The sequence below is a fragment of the Plasmodium sp. gorilla clade G2 genome (genome assembly GCF_900097015.1).
Source record: "Plasmodium sp. gorilla clade G2 genome assembly, chromosome: 14".
Taxonomy (NCBI): domain Eukaryota; phylum Apicomplexa; class Aconoidasida; order Haemosporida; family Plasmodiidae; genus Plasmodium; species Plasmodium adleri (nom. inval.).
Genome location: NC_041706.1, coordinates 163,698 through 183,376, shown reverse-complemented (window position 1 = coordinate 183,376; position 19,679 = coordinate 163,698). Strand labels below are relative to the sequence as shown.

The following is a 19,679-nucleotide window of genomic DNA, read 5'->3' as shown; positions in this document are numbered from 1 at the left end:
AAATGAAGAACATTATTTGTTTATGGAAAAACGTTTAATTTAAGCACATATTTTATATTACCTATTAAGTATAGAATATATATATATATATTTATATTTATATTTATTTACATAAATAGTATTATAAAAGGAAATGATACATTTTTTCTATTATGTATTAAAAAAAAAATTAAAAATGGACTTAATCATAAATATCCGACGAATTGTTTAGATATATAAAATATATATATATATATATATATATATATATATTATATTACGTTATATATATTATGAATTATTTTTATTTTTTTTTTTTTTTTTTTTCGTAACGTTTTTCCATATTGATATTTTATATGTTCCATATATTTTGTACATATGTATATGTATATTTTCCCATTTCATTGATATATAATTTTAAAAATAATATTTCTTTTTTGTTTCATTTATAATATCTAAAAAGTATAAATATATATATATATATATATATATATATATATATAGTTGATTTCTTCTTTTTCAATTTTTTTTTATATAATTCTTCTTTTTTTTTTTTTTTTTTTTTTTTTTTTTTTGTGTGTGTAATAAAATGAATGAAAAGTCAACATGAGGGTAATATATATATATTTTTGATCATAATATTTTTCATATAATACATATATATATATATATATATATATATATATGTTACGCGAAATGTGTATTTTATATTTTTTTTTTTTTAAAAGCATATATATATATATTTACATATATATATTTATGTATAATATTTTATTGGTTAATTAAAAAGTTAGACATAATATAGAATACATGTATTTATATATATCTATTTTTTTTTGAAGATAAAAATGATTTATAATGATAAGAATGAAGATTGGAAAGATAGAGAAAATCGTTTAGTTGATATAATAAAGAAAGAATATTATTATAATAAGAATGAAGAATATGATGAATATAATATAAAGGGTGGAATTATAGGAAAACATAAATATGGTTATAGTGATTGTTATAAAGGTGATAATATTATATTAATAATAACAGAATATATTAAGAAAGATTGTATATTAGATAATTATATATTGGAATATAAAAAGTTATATGAGAATTTAGATTATTATATAGAATATATTGAAATAAAATCAGATATTGATTATCTTATTGATAATTATTTTTTAAAGAAAAAAACAGATACAACTAGTATAATAAGTGATATAGAAAAATATAAAAAAATAAATGGAGATATGAATGATATAGAAATGACAACATATACCATATCAGTCATATTAAAATTGAATAAACATATATTAAGTGCATTTCCAATGTTAAAAAATGTTATAGAAACATTAAAACATGATGATCAAAATGAAAATTTTTATTACTTAAATAATAGGATAGGTATAATAGAAAAATGGAAGAGCAAGATTTATAATATGTCCTGTAAAAAAAAAACATATAAATCCATAGCTCATTCCTTTTTACAAACAAATGATGAAATTATTTATAAGGAAGAAAATAATGAAAATTTTGATAAATGTGATATATACATGGATCCATGTTATATTAATAAAACATATAAAAATGAATATAATAATTATTATGAATATAATTATGTACATAATAAGAATGTGAATGATACATATATAGTTGATAATAATAATATGAATAATTATTATGACGATAATATGTACAATAATGATACTATATATAACAATAATATGTATGAACACAATCATATGTATCAAGGTAATTATCCGGATGATACTATAAATGTTATACATTCTAGTAATAAAAATAAGAATTCAAAAAAATTCATTCAAACAATTAATACACCAGATGAAAATAATATTGTTAATTATAAAAAGAAGACATCTACATTTTTTTACGAAATAAATATAACAACAAATAAAAATTTAATAAGACTAAAAAGTGTTCTCCTCTTGATTGAAATAGTCATGTCGTTTTATTCATTCTTTATTAGATGGGAAAAACAAAGGAATAAAGAAAAAAAAGATATAATTGAAGAAAGAGAAGAAAGAGATATAAATTATATAAAAGATAAAATGAACGTTACCTGTGATGATAATATATATCATATCAATGATATAGATAATATTAACAAAATAAATGATTTATGTACTCATAATGATAATATTAATAAATATATAAAATATACAGAATATCAACATATGGAAGAAGAAACAAATAACAGCATATATGATGAAATAAATTATCAACTCTTTTATGATCTAATATCAGGAAAATTAAAAAGAAAAAAAAATATTAAGGATGAGGAATATGGTGAGAAAAAAAAAAAAAAAAAAAGAGAGATACAAAAAGTGAAAAGTATGAAATATAAGGAAAAGAAAAAAAAGATGAATAATAGTAATTATAAACCTGATAAATTTTTTCCATATATTAAATATGAGGGTTATGAAAGTGAAAATACAGCTTCCTCAAATAATTATGAAAATATAATAGGTAGTAATAAACGAAGTTCAAGTGATCATAATAGTATATCATCAAATAGTAATATAAATAGTAGGTCTTCAATTAGTGATAGAAATAATAAGTCTTCAAATAGTGATACCAGCAATATATCATCTAATAGTGATACGAATAATATATCATCTAATAGTGATACGAATAATATATCATCAAATAGTGATACAAATAATATATCATCAAATAATGAAAAAAAAATTAAATTGTCACATAAAGATATGTATAATTGTCATAATAATTATTTATATTCATCATCATATAATGATAATTCATTTATAGAAAGTGATATAAATATTTATAATGATAAAGATGAAAACGTTAATCCTTTACACCATAACGATTTCATAGATTCTCCTAAAAAATTAATGAATGGTAATGTTTGTTATGGAGAAGACAATAAAAATAATTATTATATTTCGAAGGAAAATAATATATATATTGATAAAGAAAAAAAACATAAAATAGATAATAATAATAATACAATATATGATAAAGATTTTAAAAAAATGATGAGCTATATTAAAAATATCCTAATATATGTTATAGATGAATGTGATACATATTTTAATATAGAATTTTTGTACACTTTACATACCTTTGAATTATATTATTTATTTCATATTTTTAAAAAGTTGTTATTAAAAAAGAAAGATATAGAAGATGATTTAATAATAATGTTAACTTATTGTGCATATAAAATTGAAAATAAAGAAATTATTGAATATTGCTTTTGGAGACTTGTCAGCATATTTGAAAGTGAATGTATTCCTAATAGTTGGATATTATTAGATGATAAAACAAATAATCAATTAAAAAAAAGGTTTGATGAATTAAAATTTAATTTTAAAGATATGAAGAAAAAGAACAAAAAAATTAAGAAAAAAGGAAGAATAAAAAATTATACTGACTATTGTATCGATATATTTTATGAAACGTTTAACATTTTTGAAACTGAAGAAATAGGAGATGTAACCAGTGAAATAAATATAAATGAAGGTAATTTATATTTTAAAAATAATATAATAGATAAAAATATCTTTATTAATTTTATTAATAAAACAAAAAGAGAATTTTCTTATTATAATGATATACCTAAAGGATATAAAATTAATGAGTTACAAAGAATACGAAAATTTAATGAATTTTATTCATGTTGTTATATTTTAAAAAATGATAAAAAGGAAAAGATACTAATGGGTTTTAAAAAAAGAGGCCAGAATAAAGTATATATATATAAATATGATAAAAATATTAAAAAAAAATTTAAAAATATTAAAACATCTTTTAATGTATCAGGATTTTTAGGAGTGCTGGTATGTAATTTTACAGGTATGAAAATAAAAATATATGATAATGGAATATCAGAAAAATATGCAAACTTTTTTCCAAATTTTGAAAGAAATAATGTTATTTCTATTAGATTTGAATCCAATATTATAAGTGAATTACCAAGACATTTTATATGTAATATTTATAAAGAAAATAAAAATATAAAACTTGTTTATGAAAATAAATGTCCTATATGGAATGAAGAGAAAGAAATTTATGAACTTCCATTTTATGGACGAGTTAAAATGGCTAGTGCAAAAAATTTACAATTAATTCTAAAGAAATGTATTTTTAATGAATCAAAAAAAAATGATTTTATGAATAAAAATATAAATGATATAATTGAATATGTGTCAGCTAGACAAAATGAAGATAAACAAAATATAAAAGATAAGGATAAGGATGAAGATAATGATGAAGATAATGATGAAGATAATAATGATAATATTTATAATGATATATATAAGGATAACAATAAAAATAATAATCATAATGATCATGATAATATATCTATTAAACAAAATAACAATGGATATAATAATACAAAGAATGAAACTAAAAATAGTGATTCAGGAAATAAAAAAATTAAGAAACATAATGATGAATATATAAATAGCTTTATTAAAAAGAAATTTTCTTTTGATTTAATTAAAAACAATTTGAAAAAGAAAAAAGAAGAAATTAAATATGAAATTATAAATAATGATGAAGAGGAAATATTTTTAATATTTGGGAAAAATTCTAAGGATTCTTTTACTTTAGATTTTCGTCATCCGTTATCAACATTTGAAGCTTTTTCAGTTGCCATTTCTTCCTTGCTGAAGAAAAAAGCAGTATCATAAAAGAAATTTGTAAAAAAAAAAAAAAAAAAAAAAAAAAAAAAAAAAAAAAAAATTATATAATATATATAAATATTTATGTGTTAACTATATGATGTTTGTATATTTATTATTATTATTATTATTTTATTTTATTTTATTTTATTTATTTATTTATTTATTTTTTTTTTTTTTTTTTGAGTAGACACATATAAATATTAATATATATATATTTAATTTTTTTCTTATTTTTTTGTCCAAATTCATTTTTTTAAAAAACAATAAATCTTTATTTTATTCATATTATACAAAAATGGAATTATAATTGCTTGTTTTGTTTTTCACAAAAATTTTATTTATATTATATTATATGATATGATATGATATATATTAATAATTTTTTTTATAATATTTAATGACTATAAAATAATATGATAGTATCAAAAATTTATTTGAAAAAAAAAAAAATAATAATAATAAAACGATAAAAAAAAATAAATAAAATAATGCTTTGTATGGATTTATATTGAATTAATACAAATAAATTTTTTAGACATAATATGGGTGATAACAAGTTGAGATTATTATGATATATATATATATATATTTTCTAATTATCCTTCTTTGCATTAATCAAGTTTTACTTTTTTCTTGCACAAAAGCCCAGTCTACATGTATCTCTTGATTTAGTAGCATAGTACCATCCATTTCTAAAAATATTAAAATATAATATAAATATATAAATATATAAATAAATATATATATTTATATATACATATATATACATATATATGTATTAAAAATTTTCTTTTTACCATCTATTGCTCTTTTTGCGTCTACAAAATTTTCATATTCAAGAAATGCATATCCTTTTAGAAAACCTGTTCTTCTATCTATATTTAAATGTAAATTTTTTATTTGTCCAAATTTTTCAAAAACTTCTTTTATGTAATCATCTCTGGCTTCTCCGTGTATATTTGTTATGATAATTATCCAGCCTTCTACAGCTATTTTGAAAAATTAAAAAGGATAAAAAAAATTATGAACATATTAAATTATTGAAGGTGTAATATAAGATATATATATATATAATATGCATATATATCAGCATATATCAATTGTTTGAATTACATATAAATATATAAATATGAATATATATCTATATATATTATATATTTTAGGAGACCCTTATTTTTGTTCTTACATTTTGCTGGGACTTCATCATTTTTAAGAACGTTATTCAGATTATTATCTTCCATAATTTATAATATTAAACATATTTTTTTTTTTTTTTTTGAAGAGGAAAGTTTTAAAATATAATATTAAAAATAAATACAAGAAAAAAAAAAAAAAAAAAAAAAAAAACTTAAAAAAAAGAAAGATTAAATTGGTATCAAAAAAATTAAATAAATAAATATTTATATAATATATAAATAAAAACTTTATATATATTTATATAAGATGAAATACCTACACTCTTTTGAATTATTTTAAATTGACACAAAAAAAAAAAATAATATTATAATAAAATATTCTCTTTTTTTTTTTTTTTTTTTTTTTTTTAATATTTGGATCGGATTCATATGGCATGTAATCTATTAATTTTTTATCTGTTATCCCCATAAAAATGTTGCAAAAAAAAAAAAAATAAATAAATAAATATAATATATAAAAATATATTTATAAATTCACATATATATATTGAACAAATTAATATTTTAATTTTATTTATATATATCTCAGAATTATTATAAATTTGTAAAAGTTGTAAATTTTATTTTTCTACACAACTTATATATTTTGTTCCCTTTATATTATTAATAAGAATATATATATCTATATTTATATAAAGAAACACCTTTGACAATTAATCATTTTTTAATCTTATTTTATATTTTAATAAACCATTTCATATTATTATATTATTAACTAAAAATGCTACATATATATTATATATATATATATATATATATATATATATATATATATATATATATAAGGAACACATAATATCCTATGTGAAACATCAGATTGTTTTAGAATGTATTACTTTCAATATTTATGTACTAGTCTTACAATTTGTAAGAATATAATATATATGACGTATTTTTTTATATGCATTCAATATATGAGATACATTATTTAATTAAGACAAACGAACCTCATCAGAATATCAAGGAATAAACATATTAAATATATTATTTTACTACTTTTATAATATATTTTAGAAAAATAAAATATTAAAAAATATATAATATGGCACCCATTTTATAATCCTTATTTATTATACTTCAAATGTGAAATTTATTTTATCGTATAATAATTGAATTGGTAAAAATTAACTTGAAAGTGTTTAACACAAATTATGAAAAAAAAAAAAATAAGAAAAATGAAACAAATAAAGAAAAATTTTAATATATGTATATATTTGATATATACATAACATATTATATATATATATATATATATAATTGTGTAAATATAAAAAAAATTAAGGTATTAAAAAAAAAAAAAAAATTTTTAACAGGCCTACTTGTAATTTTTTAATTTACTATTTATTGATTTTATTCAGAAAATTTAATACATCCTTCCTAATTAATTTCTGCAAAAAAAAAAAAATAAAATAAAACAAAATAATACATATTACATAAATATATTAATATATTAATATTATGTAAGTATAAATATTAATTTTATATGTATATAAAACTTTTTTTTCAATTTTTGCTTACCACATCATCTTTTTTTTTTTTTTTTTTTTTTGATTTAGCTTCCTTTGGTTTGTCTACCTCTTTCTTATTTATGACATTTTTTTTTGTTTTGTTTTCTTTTTTTTCATCTATGGACGTATTATTTTTGTTTAATTTCTTGAGTTTTGTATATTTATCTTTATTGTTGTTAGAAGTTACGTTATTTTTCTTATTATTGTCTTGATTATTTATTTGTTGCGTCAATGTAGTGGTATTGATTACATTTAATATATTAGTACCTTCATTTTTCATTTTTAATAATCTTTTTTTTTCTCTCTGTCTTTTACCTCTACTGACTTTATTTTTTTTTTTATTTTTTTTTTTCTTATCTATAATTTTGTTATTTGTATTTTTGTTTAGATTTTGTTGTTTTATATGATTTAAGAATTTTTCTTCTTTAATTTTTTTTATATGTATCATTCTTATATCTTCAATACAATAATCTACATAAATTATATTTTTGTTTTTTTTAATAGTTTGAAACTTTTTCTTATAAATAATTTCATTGATTAGATCATATATATTATTATTTTGTAATAGTTGTATCATTTTCTTTGCGTTTTCATGTTTATTAATATCTACAAAACATATATAATTCTTACCATTTTTACTAGCCACATTATTGTTGTTATTGTTTGTATTGAGTAGAATATTTTTATTTTTTAATTTTGACGATTGTTCGTTTGAAATATTTACATCCTTTGAATTTGTATCTATATCTTTGATTATTTTAATTTTTTTAATTATTTCAGAAGCTTTTTTAAAAGCTTCTTTTTTTTTCATATTATATTTCTTCATAATTATCGGTGTAAAATATTTGGTTATAAGTTGTCTAAAGGTATTTTGTTCTAACACTGCTGGATAGTTTCTTATATATATTCTACATGGATTTATAAAGAAATTTTTATTTTTTAAAAGTTCTTTTTTTTTTTGCATCAAATTATTATTTCTTTTAATAATATTTTCACTTAAGTTTTCATTATTTACATTATTATCATTAATTAGGTGTATATTATTTTGTTTTTTTTTTTTTAAATTGTTTTCGTTTTCTTCATCTGTTGATTTTATATTGTTTTTTGTTTTGTCTTTGATTAAATCTTTATTGATTGCTCTTTTAATCATTAGATAAGTGTTTTTAAAAAACAGAATTTCTGAATTTATATTCTGCTTATTTTTATTTTCTTTTAATAAAATTTTTTTCATTTTTTCTTTTTTATTTTTCTTGTTCTTATAAAATGTGTCAATAATATTTTCTTCCTCATCACTAATTGGATTATTATTATTACTATTACTATTATTATTTTCATCATTATTTGTATTATCATTTTGATCGCTATTTTCATCATATTCGTATTCCCCAATTTTCTTTAAAAAAGCATCAGCATCCTGTTTATACTTTAATTTGACAAACACGGATAGATTTTTATTATTGCTCTGACAAGTTTTTATATATATATAATTTTTATTTATATTATTTATAATATAGTTTCTAATTTCTTCATCTGTAGTTTCTGGAGGGATGTTAGTAATAAATAAAGTTTTCCCTTCTTGAACATCGTTCAGGTTTTTTTTTTGTTTCTCATTATTTGGTTTTATAATAAGATCATTACTTTTTTTTTTTAAATTTTTCATTTTATTAAAAGGTTTATCAGAACCATTATCGACATTATCATTATTATTTTCAATATTGTCGTCATTTTCATCATCTTCTTCATCTTCATCATCTTCTTCATCGTCATCATTTTCATCATTTTCATCATCTTCATCATTTTCATCATTTTCATCATTTTCATCATCTTCATCATTTTCATCATCTTCATCATATTTTTTACCATGTTCATTAATTTTTTCTTCCTCTTGGTTTTCCCTTTTTATATTAACCTCATTTTCTTTGATATACTTATTATGTTCTTCATCCTTCGCATTACTTTTATCATTATTATTGTTTATCGTTTGTATGGTTATTATGTTACCACACAGTTTTGTTTTGTTTAATTGTAAAGCTTTTTTTGCATTATTTGATGAAGAAAAGGAGACTATAGCATATCCTTGTTTTTTATTATTTTTCTTAGGGAAAAATATTTTAATATTTTGTTCTATATGTTTAAATAATTTTTGTATATTTTCTATATGACACGATCTACTTAAATTTTGAAGAATAACTTTTTTATCGTTTTTTTTTGTTTGACAGAGTTCATGAAAAAAGTATCTAAAATGTATACTATTATTATTATTATTATTGTTGTTATTATTATTATTATTGTTATTATTATTGTTGTTATTTTTTATATTTTGATCTTTCAGAAAATTTTGAAATACCGTTTTGTTTATTAATGAAAAAAAGATTTTGGCAATTTTTATATTAAGAAATTCTATAACATACACAATTTTTATTTTCTTAGAACCATTTTTATCTATCAAACGTGTATTATTATTTTTATTTTTTTTTTCATTGTTACTAGAATGTTTGATTTCTTTTTCTACATTGATAATTATATCTTCAAACTTTATATTTTTTTTATCTGAAACAATTTCTATGTCATCAATAAATTTCGAGGAATTATTATTATCCCCTATTATTTTATCATTATTTTTATATGTACTATTATTTATATTATTATATATATTACTATTAGATTCTGATTTATTATGCCCTTCTACTAATGGAAATATTAAATTCGTATTATTAACATATAGACTTTTTAAAAAATTTAATATTACAATATTATCTATATTACAATCAGTATATATTTTAAGTGAGTTATCATATTTAATTTTTTGCCTATTATATACAATAGATATTAATTTCTTATCTTCATATTTTTTCTTTAAAGCATATTCACTTTTTATATAACTATTACATAATTTTATATTATTATATTTTGATATAAAATCTTCTGCATCTTTTGCACTTTTAAAATGACATATAGCATTTTTTGAGGTGTAACTATTGTTAGAAAAAAAAAAATGCTTATTACATATTCTTTCAAATTCTTTTGTTATTAAAGGTACATCACTTTCTTTGATATTTCTTACAAACACTTTGTGTTTATCTATAGCCTGATCGTCAATAATGCTCATTGTTATAATTATATTATATTATAAAGATATAAATATATGTAGTTACTACAAAAAAAAAAAAAAAAAAAAAAAAAAAAAAATGTTATATTCCTTTTGTTATATCTATATAAAATATATTTTCGTTATCTTAAATATATATATTATATATGTATATGTTTTTTTTTAAGTAAATTTTTTTTTCTTCAACAATAACAGGGAAAATACATTCTTTATATACTGTTTTATATTTAATTTTTTTCTCATGGAAATATAAAAAAAAAAAAAATTAAAATAAATATATATCAAAATAGAATAATATAAATATATATAATATATTATAGTATGATGATCCTTCTATTTTTTTTTTTTTTTTTTTCTTTAAACTGTTATAAATACAGTTATAGTATGAAATATATATAATAAAAAATAACAATAAGTTTATTTACAACGTTATAGTAATATATATAATATATATATTATTTTGCGTTTATTTTTTTTAGAAGAAAATTATTTTTATCCTTCTTTTAAAATCATTTTTCCATTTTGTAATTATATATATACAAACGAAAAAAAAAAAAATAAATAAAAAAACATCAATGTAATAAGTATATTATATTATATATTTTATTATGAATATGCATTTATAGAATTTTGAAGAATAAAATTGAAATTTCTTTTTTTTTTTTCCAATCACCTTTACATTAATAAATCCATACATTTATACATATATAATAATATAATAATATTGATTGCAATTTTTTTTTTTTTTTTTTTTTTTTTTTATTTTATTAGTTGATCCATATGAGCCTCTAATAGTATTATATATATATATATGTATGTATATATAACATTTATTGTATATGTAAATAATTCTTATTTTATATTTATAAATATACCCAGGAATTATTATTTATATTAATACATATAAATATATATTTATATGTATATATATATATAATATATATATTTTTTTTTTTCCCTTCTTTTGTATATTTTATTATATTTATTTCTATATATATTTTTAAAACAAAATGATGTTGATTCTTTAATATATTAAATAATAAAAGAACTAGGGAATAAATATGAATGAATTATTTTTAGAAGAACAAATAAAATAAATATAATAATAATATATATATATAATATAATATATTTTTTTATATATTTATAGAAAATTCACATTTTTTTTTTTTTTTTTTTTTATCTTCTTATTATATAAGTAATAATAATAATATAATTATAAAAGTAACAAATACACAAAGCAGATTATTATATGCTTATAAATTCGTAAGAATAAACAAAATTTTATAAATAAATAATATATAAATATATATTTATATATATATATATATATATGTATATAATATACTAATAAAATAATGAATCAAAATGGAGAAATAAATACAAAAAAGAATGAAGGAAAGAATAAAGAACAAAATAAGGATGGAGATAAAAAAAAAGTTAAAAAATTGAATGATGATAAAGAAGAATTATTAGAAAATGGTGTAACTAATGTAGTTGGAGAATTTGATGATGAAAAGGAAGGCAACGAAGAAATGAATATTTTTGAAAACATTACTGAGAAAAGCAAGAAGAAGAAAGATACTAAGAAAATGAAGAAAAAAAAAAAATTAGAAAAAATGAAAAACTTGAATAATAATACGAATAATGAGAAAGATGAAAAGGATTTTATAGAAATGTATAAGAAAAAAGATATAAAAAAAAAAAAAAAAAAAAATATAAAGAAGGATAAAAAAAAAACTAAAGATACCGATTATGAAGATACTGTTGTTAGTAGTGAAATTCATGATATAATTACAGGGACAGGTGATAACAGTAATATATATATTAATGAAGAAATTGATGAAAGTGATGATGAGTATAATATAAATACTCTTGGAAATTTTGACCTTCAGAATTATGAGGACTTTGATATCATTGGTAAGAAAAAAAAGAAAAATACAAAATTTTATCATATAAAAGAAAATACATTTTATATAAATTAATGTATATATATATATATATATATATATATATATATATATTTTTGTTAGGTTATGATATTGAGGGAAAGAAAATCTACAAAAGTGATGAAAATCTAATTGATGATTTTATAAAGTCTAGAAAAGATGAAAATTATTGGAGAACAATAAAAGATGTTAAAAATAATCGTGTTATTCAATTAACAGATGCGGATCTGCAAATAATAAAGAGTATAAGGGAAAATAAAGTTGCAACTGTTTTGAATGATGCTAATTATATATATGAAAATGATAAGGAAGAATATAAATTATATCCATCTGGTATTATAAATCCAAAGAAAAATGAAGAAAATGGTTCTGTTCATGAAAGAAAGAAAATTTTAAAAATTATGAAATATTTAAGAAATAAAGAAAAGTATCCAGAAAGATATAAAGATAAGAAAGAAAATGATGAAGATAATTTATATGATTTATGGAATAATAGAATATATGATGAATTTAATAATATCAATGAAATCAGTTTACCACATATATTACCTGGACATAAATACAGTTACAACCCACCACCTGAATTAATGTTAAGTTCATCAGAAAAAAGAAATCTTTTGAAAAATAATAAAGATGCATTCATTCCTCAAAATTTTAAAAATATTAGAAATATTGAATATTATAAAAAGACATATTTTGATTTATATCAAAGATGTTTAGATATATATTTATGTTCAAGATCATTGAAAAATGTATTGCATATAAATAAAGAAGATTTACTACCAAAATTACCTTCAAAAAAATCATTGAAACCATATCCCGAATGTGCCTTTATTCATTATATTAGTAAAGAACAGGAAGATGAAAAAACTATAGATGATATTAATAATATGAAGATGAATAAATGGATCTCTTCATATTTATATCCTATAGATGTAAATGAAAATGATCATTGTGTTTATACTATCTATGATAATAAATTGTGTATTTTTGATATTCTTACATCATACAATATAGCAACTATAGATTTATTGCATTATTTTAAATCGATCCGTCCTTTAAAAACAAAAAAGAAGTCAATAGATGAAGATATTCATAGCAATATCATAATCAAAGTGAATAAGGCTTATTCAATTTTAGCTATATCCTATTCGAATGTTGTATTCATTTTGCATTATGAGACATATGTTCCACCTGTTAAATCGCAATGTGAAACAGTGGTAGACAATATATATGATACGAATAGCGATGAAAAGAGAAAAAAACAAAAAAGTGGGGAAATTAATATAATTAAAATGAATAAATCAAAAAATGATGCTCTTGAAGAGGAGAGTATTTCAGAAGGAGATGATAATTTTGATGATGATGGTGATGAAAATTTTGATGATGATGATGATGAAAATTTTGATGATGATGATTATGAAAATTTCGATGAGGATGATGATAATATGGAAAGTGATGCATCATATGATGCTGGAACAAATAATAATACAGAAAATACAAATAATGATAATATATCAAAAAAGAAGAAACAGGTACACCTTAATAGAAATATGGTATATAACAAAACGAAAGGATTACTTAGTGCTTATCATAGTAATTTTAAAAATTCAGAAGAATATTGTTATTCTAAAGATTTAAATGTAAAATGGATGCTTCTTAAATCTAACCACAAGGTATGAAAAATAAAATAATAAAATAAAAAAATGATGAATATATGTTTATATGTATATATGTTTATATGTATATATGTTTATATGTATAAATGTTTATATGTATATATGTTTATATGTTCTTATGTGTATAATATAAGTGTAGTACATCATGACATATATTATATTATTATTTATTTATTTTTTAGAAAATAAAATATTGTGTTGCTATTAAACATGAGGGAGAGATAAAACACATTTCATGGAATAACAATGGTAGGAAATGATAACATAAATTTTTGTACCTTTGAAATATATATTAAAATTTGAATAAATAATATGAACACTTTTTTTTATTAAATATTGAATATATATAAAATAATGTTAATAATTATATTATAATAATTACCATATTTAATTATGTATATATTTATTTATTTTATTATATAGGTAATTATTTATCTGTTACATGTATGAGAAGTCTTGGTCAATATAATCACTGTTATTTACATCATATGAAATCTATGAAATCTATAAAGCTGATAAAAAAATATAAGCAGAAAAGGGGAAATATTATTAGTACAATGTTCTTTCCAAAAAGCCCTTATTTTATGGTTGCCTTTGAAAATAATATAATGTAAGAAAAATGTGATATAAAAAAGAGGAGTGCTTTATTTTATATATTATTAAATGATATGGAATATTTTAAAAAAATATATATATATATATATATATATTAACACACGTATATATTGTGTTTATATTTATTATTATTTATTTTTTTTTGTAGAATTTATAATTTAAAAGCCACTAATAAGAAAGAACGAATTTTTAAGAAACTGAGGGGTGTACAGAATATAACAAGTATGGATGTACATAGAAATGAAAGTTATATATTAGTTTCAGATTCTTTAGGAAACGTTTTTATTTTTGATTTAGATTTGTCATGTAATCCTTATAAAAAATTTCATTTACAAGAATGTCCATTGAAAAAAGTACAGTTTCATAAATCTTATAATTTATTTTATTCCTTAAGTGATAATGGAAAAATAAATTTATTTTATTCTAAGTTCTTTCAAGATTATATAACAAACCCAGTTTTATTACCGATCAAAGAAATATCGAACGAATCAAAAATAGTGGATATTGTATGGTCAGAAAACAAACCTTGGTTTTTTATCTACACCCAAAATAATTTTTCTGTTTTATATACTTAGTGTTTTGTTTATTAAATGTGTATATATATATATATATATATATATATATATATATATGTATGTTTATATATTTTTTTTTTATAATGTAAACTCTGAATATATGCACATATATATTTATGTCTATATGCTTATTTGTTTTATAAACAATATTGTTATTATATATAAAAAAAAAAAAAAAAAAATTGTAAACAACTACAAAACTAAATGGGATATATTTTAAATTAAATAAATAAATAATTAATATAATAATAATAAAAGGCGGGAATAAAATACATTTATATATATGAATAAGGTTGTTAGAATATTATCAAAGGAAAATACATAAAATAAAGAAGAACCTTATAAATAATAGTAAAAAAAAAAAAAAAAAAAATTGTTTATTTATTCATTAATTCACTCTTTTGAATTGTTAAAAATTTTTCTTTTTATATTTTTTTTGTGTCTTGTTGGAAAAATGAATAAAACAAAATAAATATTTTTATTAAACTCAAGATTTCTTTTTTATTTTAAAACATGATTACATATTATTCTAGTAGTGTGTGCGCATGGACAATGTAATATTTTTATAATTCAATAAAAGTGATAAAAATAGCACAAAAAAAAAAAAAAATAGACGTTTCTATTTATTGGAATAATGTATAAAAATAAATATAATATAAATATTATATATATATATATATATATAAAGATAGATATAATTGTTACTGTGATGTTATACATATATATATATGTTACATATGTACATTTTATTTCAGTTAATGAACTTAAATTTTTTTTAAGGGTTATTTTATATTGAATTAAAAAAAAAAAAAATAAAAATAAAATAAAAAAAGGAAAAATTACACATTTTATTTTTTCTACTTCTTATATTATATATATATATATATATATATATATATTACATATTTATATATTTATATATTTTTTACCTTTGAACACAATTTTTACAATAAAAACCTTTTCGCACATTTTTTTTTTTTTTTTTCCAGCTTTAATATGTTAATTTTCTACATTTGAAGGGTAAAAATTAAAATATATATATTACACATACATTTTTCTTTTAATATTTATTTTAAAGCATTAATTACTTTATTTATTCAAAAGAATGAATGTAGATTATAATTCTCTACATAAATATTATATGTATATATTTGTATATGTGATTTATTATATATATATACATTTTTTTTTTTTTTTTATTTATATATTAATTTTAAGGTTTAATAAATTAATATGATTTTTTCTAACATTTTTACTATATATTTAAAAAAAAAAAAATAATAAAAATAAAAAAATAAAAGAAAAAAGAGAACATCATGTGTTAATCGAAGGAAAAAAAAAAAAAAAAGAAAAGAAAAATTATATTAGAGAATGGATCATTTATTTTTCAATATAATAAACCTCTTTTATTATATTAATGAAAGTAACTATATATTATAAGGTGAACTTTTTTTTTTCTTGTACTAATATATTATATATATTATATAAATATATATATAATATATATATACATACCTATATATATAATATTATTTTTTTTTTTTTTTTTTTTTTTTTTTTTTTTTAAAAAAAGAATTTCATTAAGCGAAGATTAAGTATTTATTAATTTAATTCATTTTTAAGTTATAATTAATTTGATTATTTTTTAATTTATTATTATTATTACTATTTTTTTACAAATAAAAGAAATTTCTTTTTTGTTATATTTTTAATATATATAATATATATATATTTATATATTTATTTTTATTTTTTATTTTTTGACGAATAATATATCATGATAATATTTTTCTATAAGTTTGTATGAATTTAAAAAATCAATTTGAGTAAATGAATGAAAAATAGTTACGACAAGATATATAATATTAATATAATAATATATTGATATATATTATATATTAAAACGAGAATATAATATAGAATTAAAAAATAGAAGTAATATTTATATTATGAATAGTAATATATAATTATGATCATTGACAATACGAATAATAGAAATGATAGAATTTATATACCAACGAAAGAACAAGTAAGGAATGATAATGTAGTAATTTTAGAAAAAGAGAAGGATATAATTAATGAGAACAATAGTAATAATATGAACATTGTCAAAGGAGAAAAAAAAATTTCAAAAAATATAAATGAACATACGACATCCATTAAAAATATAAATAATAATAATGAGAAAGTGTATAATAATATAAATGAAAATATAAATGAAATTATTATGAAAAATAAAAGTAATAACAATATGTGTAATAATGATAATAATAAAGATAATGATAATAATTATATTGAGCCTACTTCAATAGATGGGCATATAAAGGAAGAGGGAAAAAGTGGTGATAATAATCAAAGTGGTGATAATAATAAAAGTGGTGATAATAATCAAAGTGGTGATAATAATCAAAGTGGTGATAATAATCAAAGTGGTGATAATAATCAAAGTGGTGATAATAATCAAAGTGGTGATAATAATCAAAGTGGTGATAATAATCAAAGTGGTGATAATAATCAAAGTGGTGACAATAATCAAAGTGGTGATAATAATCAAAATGTTGGGAATGATGAAAATAATTCAAATAATGAGAATGAAAATTCCAATCCTGATAATATAGATGATGGGGTTGAAAGTTTTAACAGTTTTTTATTAGAAGAAGATATAAATTTATCAAGACGAGCTTATCGAAATTTTCACATATGTTCTATATTTATCCATTTATCTCTTTTATTAATGGTTATATTATTAATGGGTACATTAAGTTATGATTTTTTCAAATCTTATATTTCTAAAAAAGAAATTGTTACCTTATATATATGCGCAACGTTATTAGGTATGTTATGTATACATATTTGTTTAAATTTATATATATCCTATAGATTATTAATGCAAGTTCAAGTTTCTAAAAGTTTAAAATCTCTTGAATCCAAAATACATATAATTGTTGTTATGTATTTTTCATTTTGTTTTTATTTGTATCTTTTTGAGAGAGGAAAATATACGATAAATTCCACCTTTTCTGTAACAATTATATTAGCTATTATATATTACTTCTTGCCAATTTTTTTATATATAATTTTACGTCTAATTTTTTTTGTTGTTATTCTGATATTAGTGTTTTTAAAAAGAAAAAGCCCTACACCAAAAAGAATATTAAAAAAGTTAAAAATTATGAAATATATAGAATATAGAAAGTATTGTGAAGAAAATTTCTTGACAACAAATTATTTTTACAGTGAAAATTTTGTAAACGACCAAAATAAATGTGTACAAAAAAATGAAAATAAATCTAATATACAAGCAAATGGTATAGCACAATATGTAAACAATGAAGAATTAACTACAAATGTGGTAAGTGAAATGCCTATAAATAATAATGATATAAGTGATATGAAAAATATATCAACTAATAATGGTGCATTACGTAATATATCCAATATGAAAGATATAAATAATATCAAAAATATTGATAATCTAAATATTATAAATAATGACAATAATGTTGTTATAAATATAGAATCTCCTAATAATACCCTAAACAAAAATGGACAAAATAAAATGAAAAATATGGCAGAAGAAGATATAAAAAAAGAAGGAGAAAAAAATATATATAATAATAATAATAATATATATAATGATGCCAAAAATGCGAATGATGCAATAAATATTAATATTTATAATGATCAAATTAGAAATGATAATAAAACTGGTGTTTTTGGATACTTTCAAAAGGTATTAAAAAAAAAAAAAAATGGAAATGAAAATGGAAATGAGAATGAAAATGAAAAAAATGAAATAATAGAAATCCCCCCAGAAAATAATGTCTATATAAATATAGAAACGTCAGATTTAGTTTGTTCTATATGTTGTGTAGAATATGCAAATGATGATGATATTTGTATACTACCATGTAATTATCTACATTATTATCATAAAGATTGCATATTTACGTGGTTAAAAAAAAACAATGATTGTCCTTTATGTAGAAAAATTATTGAAAAAATATAAAAACATAATAAAAAATATGCAATATGTTTGGATTATATTTATATATCTATCCTTTTTATAAAACTTTTTTGTATAACAATATTTATTATATGTCTCAAAAAAGAAAATGTAATAAATATAATTATTTTGACATATTTGCCAAAAGTGAAAATACTCTACATAAATTTTGTAAATATGTATAATATTTAAGTGATATATATATATATATATATAATATATAGAGATTACTTATTTATATTAGTTTTTTTTTTTTTTTTTTTTTTTTTTTTTTTTTTTTTTTGTCCATTTGTTGAATATATATAATTACTTTTTATACTACTAATGTAATTTTTTAGGATTTATATCATTTTATTCGTAATAATATTATTTTTCAAATTTTTTTTTTTTTTTATT

General features: G+C 17.9%; 5 protein-coding genes across 5 annotated transcripts; 3 read left to right on the top strand and 2 right to left on the bottom strand.

Moving 5' to 3' along the window:
* Positions 1-827: 827 nt before the first annotated feature.
* PADL01_1405700 (conserved Plasmodium protein, unknown function) lies at positions 828-4,652 on the top strand (the record flags this gene model as incomplete). Its single annotated transcript, XM_028684327.1, has 1 exon — positions 828-4,652. One exon carries the CDS (start codon positions 828-830, stop codon positions 4,650-4,652), a length of 3,825 nt encoding a protein of 1,274 aa, XP_028540416.1.
* A 609-nt stretch (positions 4,653-5,261) lies between these two features.
* PADL01_1405600 (RNA-binding protein, putative) lies at positions 5,262-5,887 on the bottom strand (the record flags this gene model as incomplete). The annotated part of the gene is made up of 3 exons (XM_028684326.1): positions 5,262-5,338; positions 5,444-5,635; positions 5,833-5,887. 3 exons carry the CDS (start codon positions 5,885-5,887, stop codon positions 5,262-5,264), a joined length of 324 nt encoding a protein of 107 aa, XP_028540415.1.
* Positions 5,888-7,179: 1,292 nt separating this feature from the next.
* On the bottom strand, positions 7,180-10,459 carry PADL01_1405500 (RNA-binding protein, putative; the record flags this gene model as incomplete). Its single annotated transcript, XM_028684324.1, has 2 exons — positions 7,180-7,230; positions 7,361-10,459. The coding sequence occupies 2 exons, from the start codon at positions 10,457-10,459 to the stop codon at positions 7,180-7,182; spliced, it is 3,150 nt and encodes a 1,049-aa protein (XP_028540414.1).
* A 1,358-nt stretch (positions 10,460-11,817) lies between these two features.
* PADL01_1405400 (ribosome biogenesis protein BOP1, putative) lies at positions 11,818-15,277 on the top strand (the record flags this gene model as incomplete). The annotated part of the gene is made up of 5 exons (XM_028684323.1): positions 11,818-12,379; positions 12,493-14,084; positions 14,270-14,336; positions 14,511-14,697; positions 14,851-15,277. The coding sequence occupies 5 exons, from the start codon at positions 11,818-11,820 to the stop codon at positions 15,275-15,277; spliced, it is 2,835 nt and encodes a 944-aa protein (XP_028540413.1).
* Positions 15,278-17,246: 1,969 nt separating this feature from the next.
* PADL01_1405300 (conserved protein, unknown function) lies at positions 17,247-19,286 on the top strand (the record flags this gene model as incomplete). Its single annotated transcript, XM_028684322.1, has 1 exon — positions 17,247-19,286. One exon carries the CDS (start codon positions 17,247-17,249, stop codon positions 19,284-19,286), a length of 2,040 nt encoding a protein of 679 aa, XP_028540412.1.
* Between the last annotated feature and the right edge of the window lie 393 nt (positions 19,287-19,679).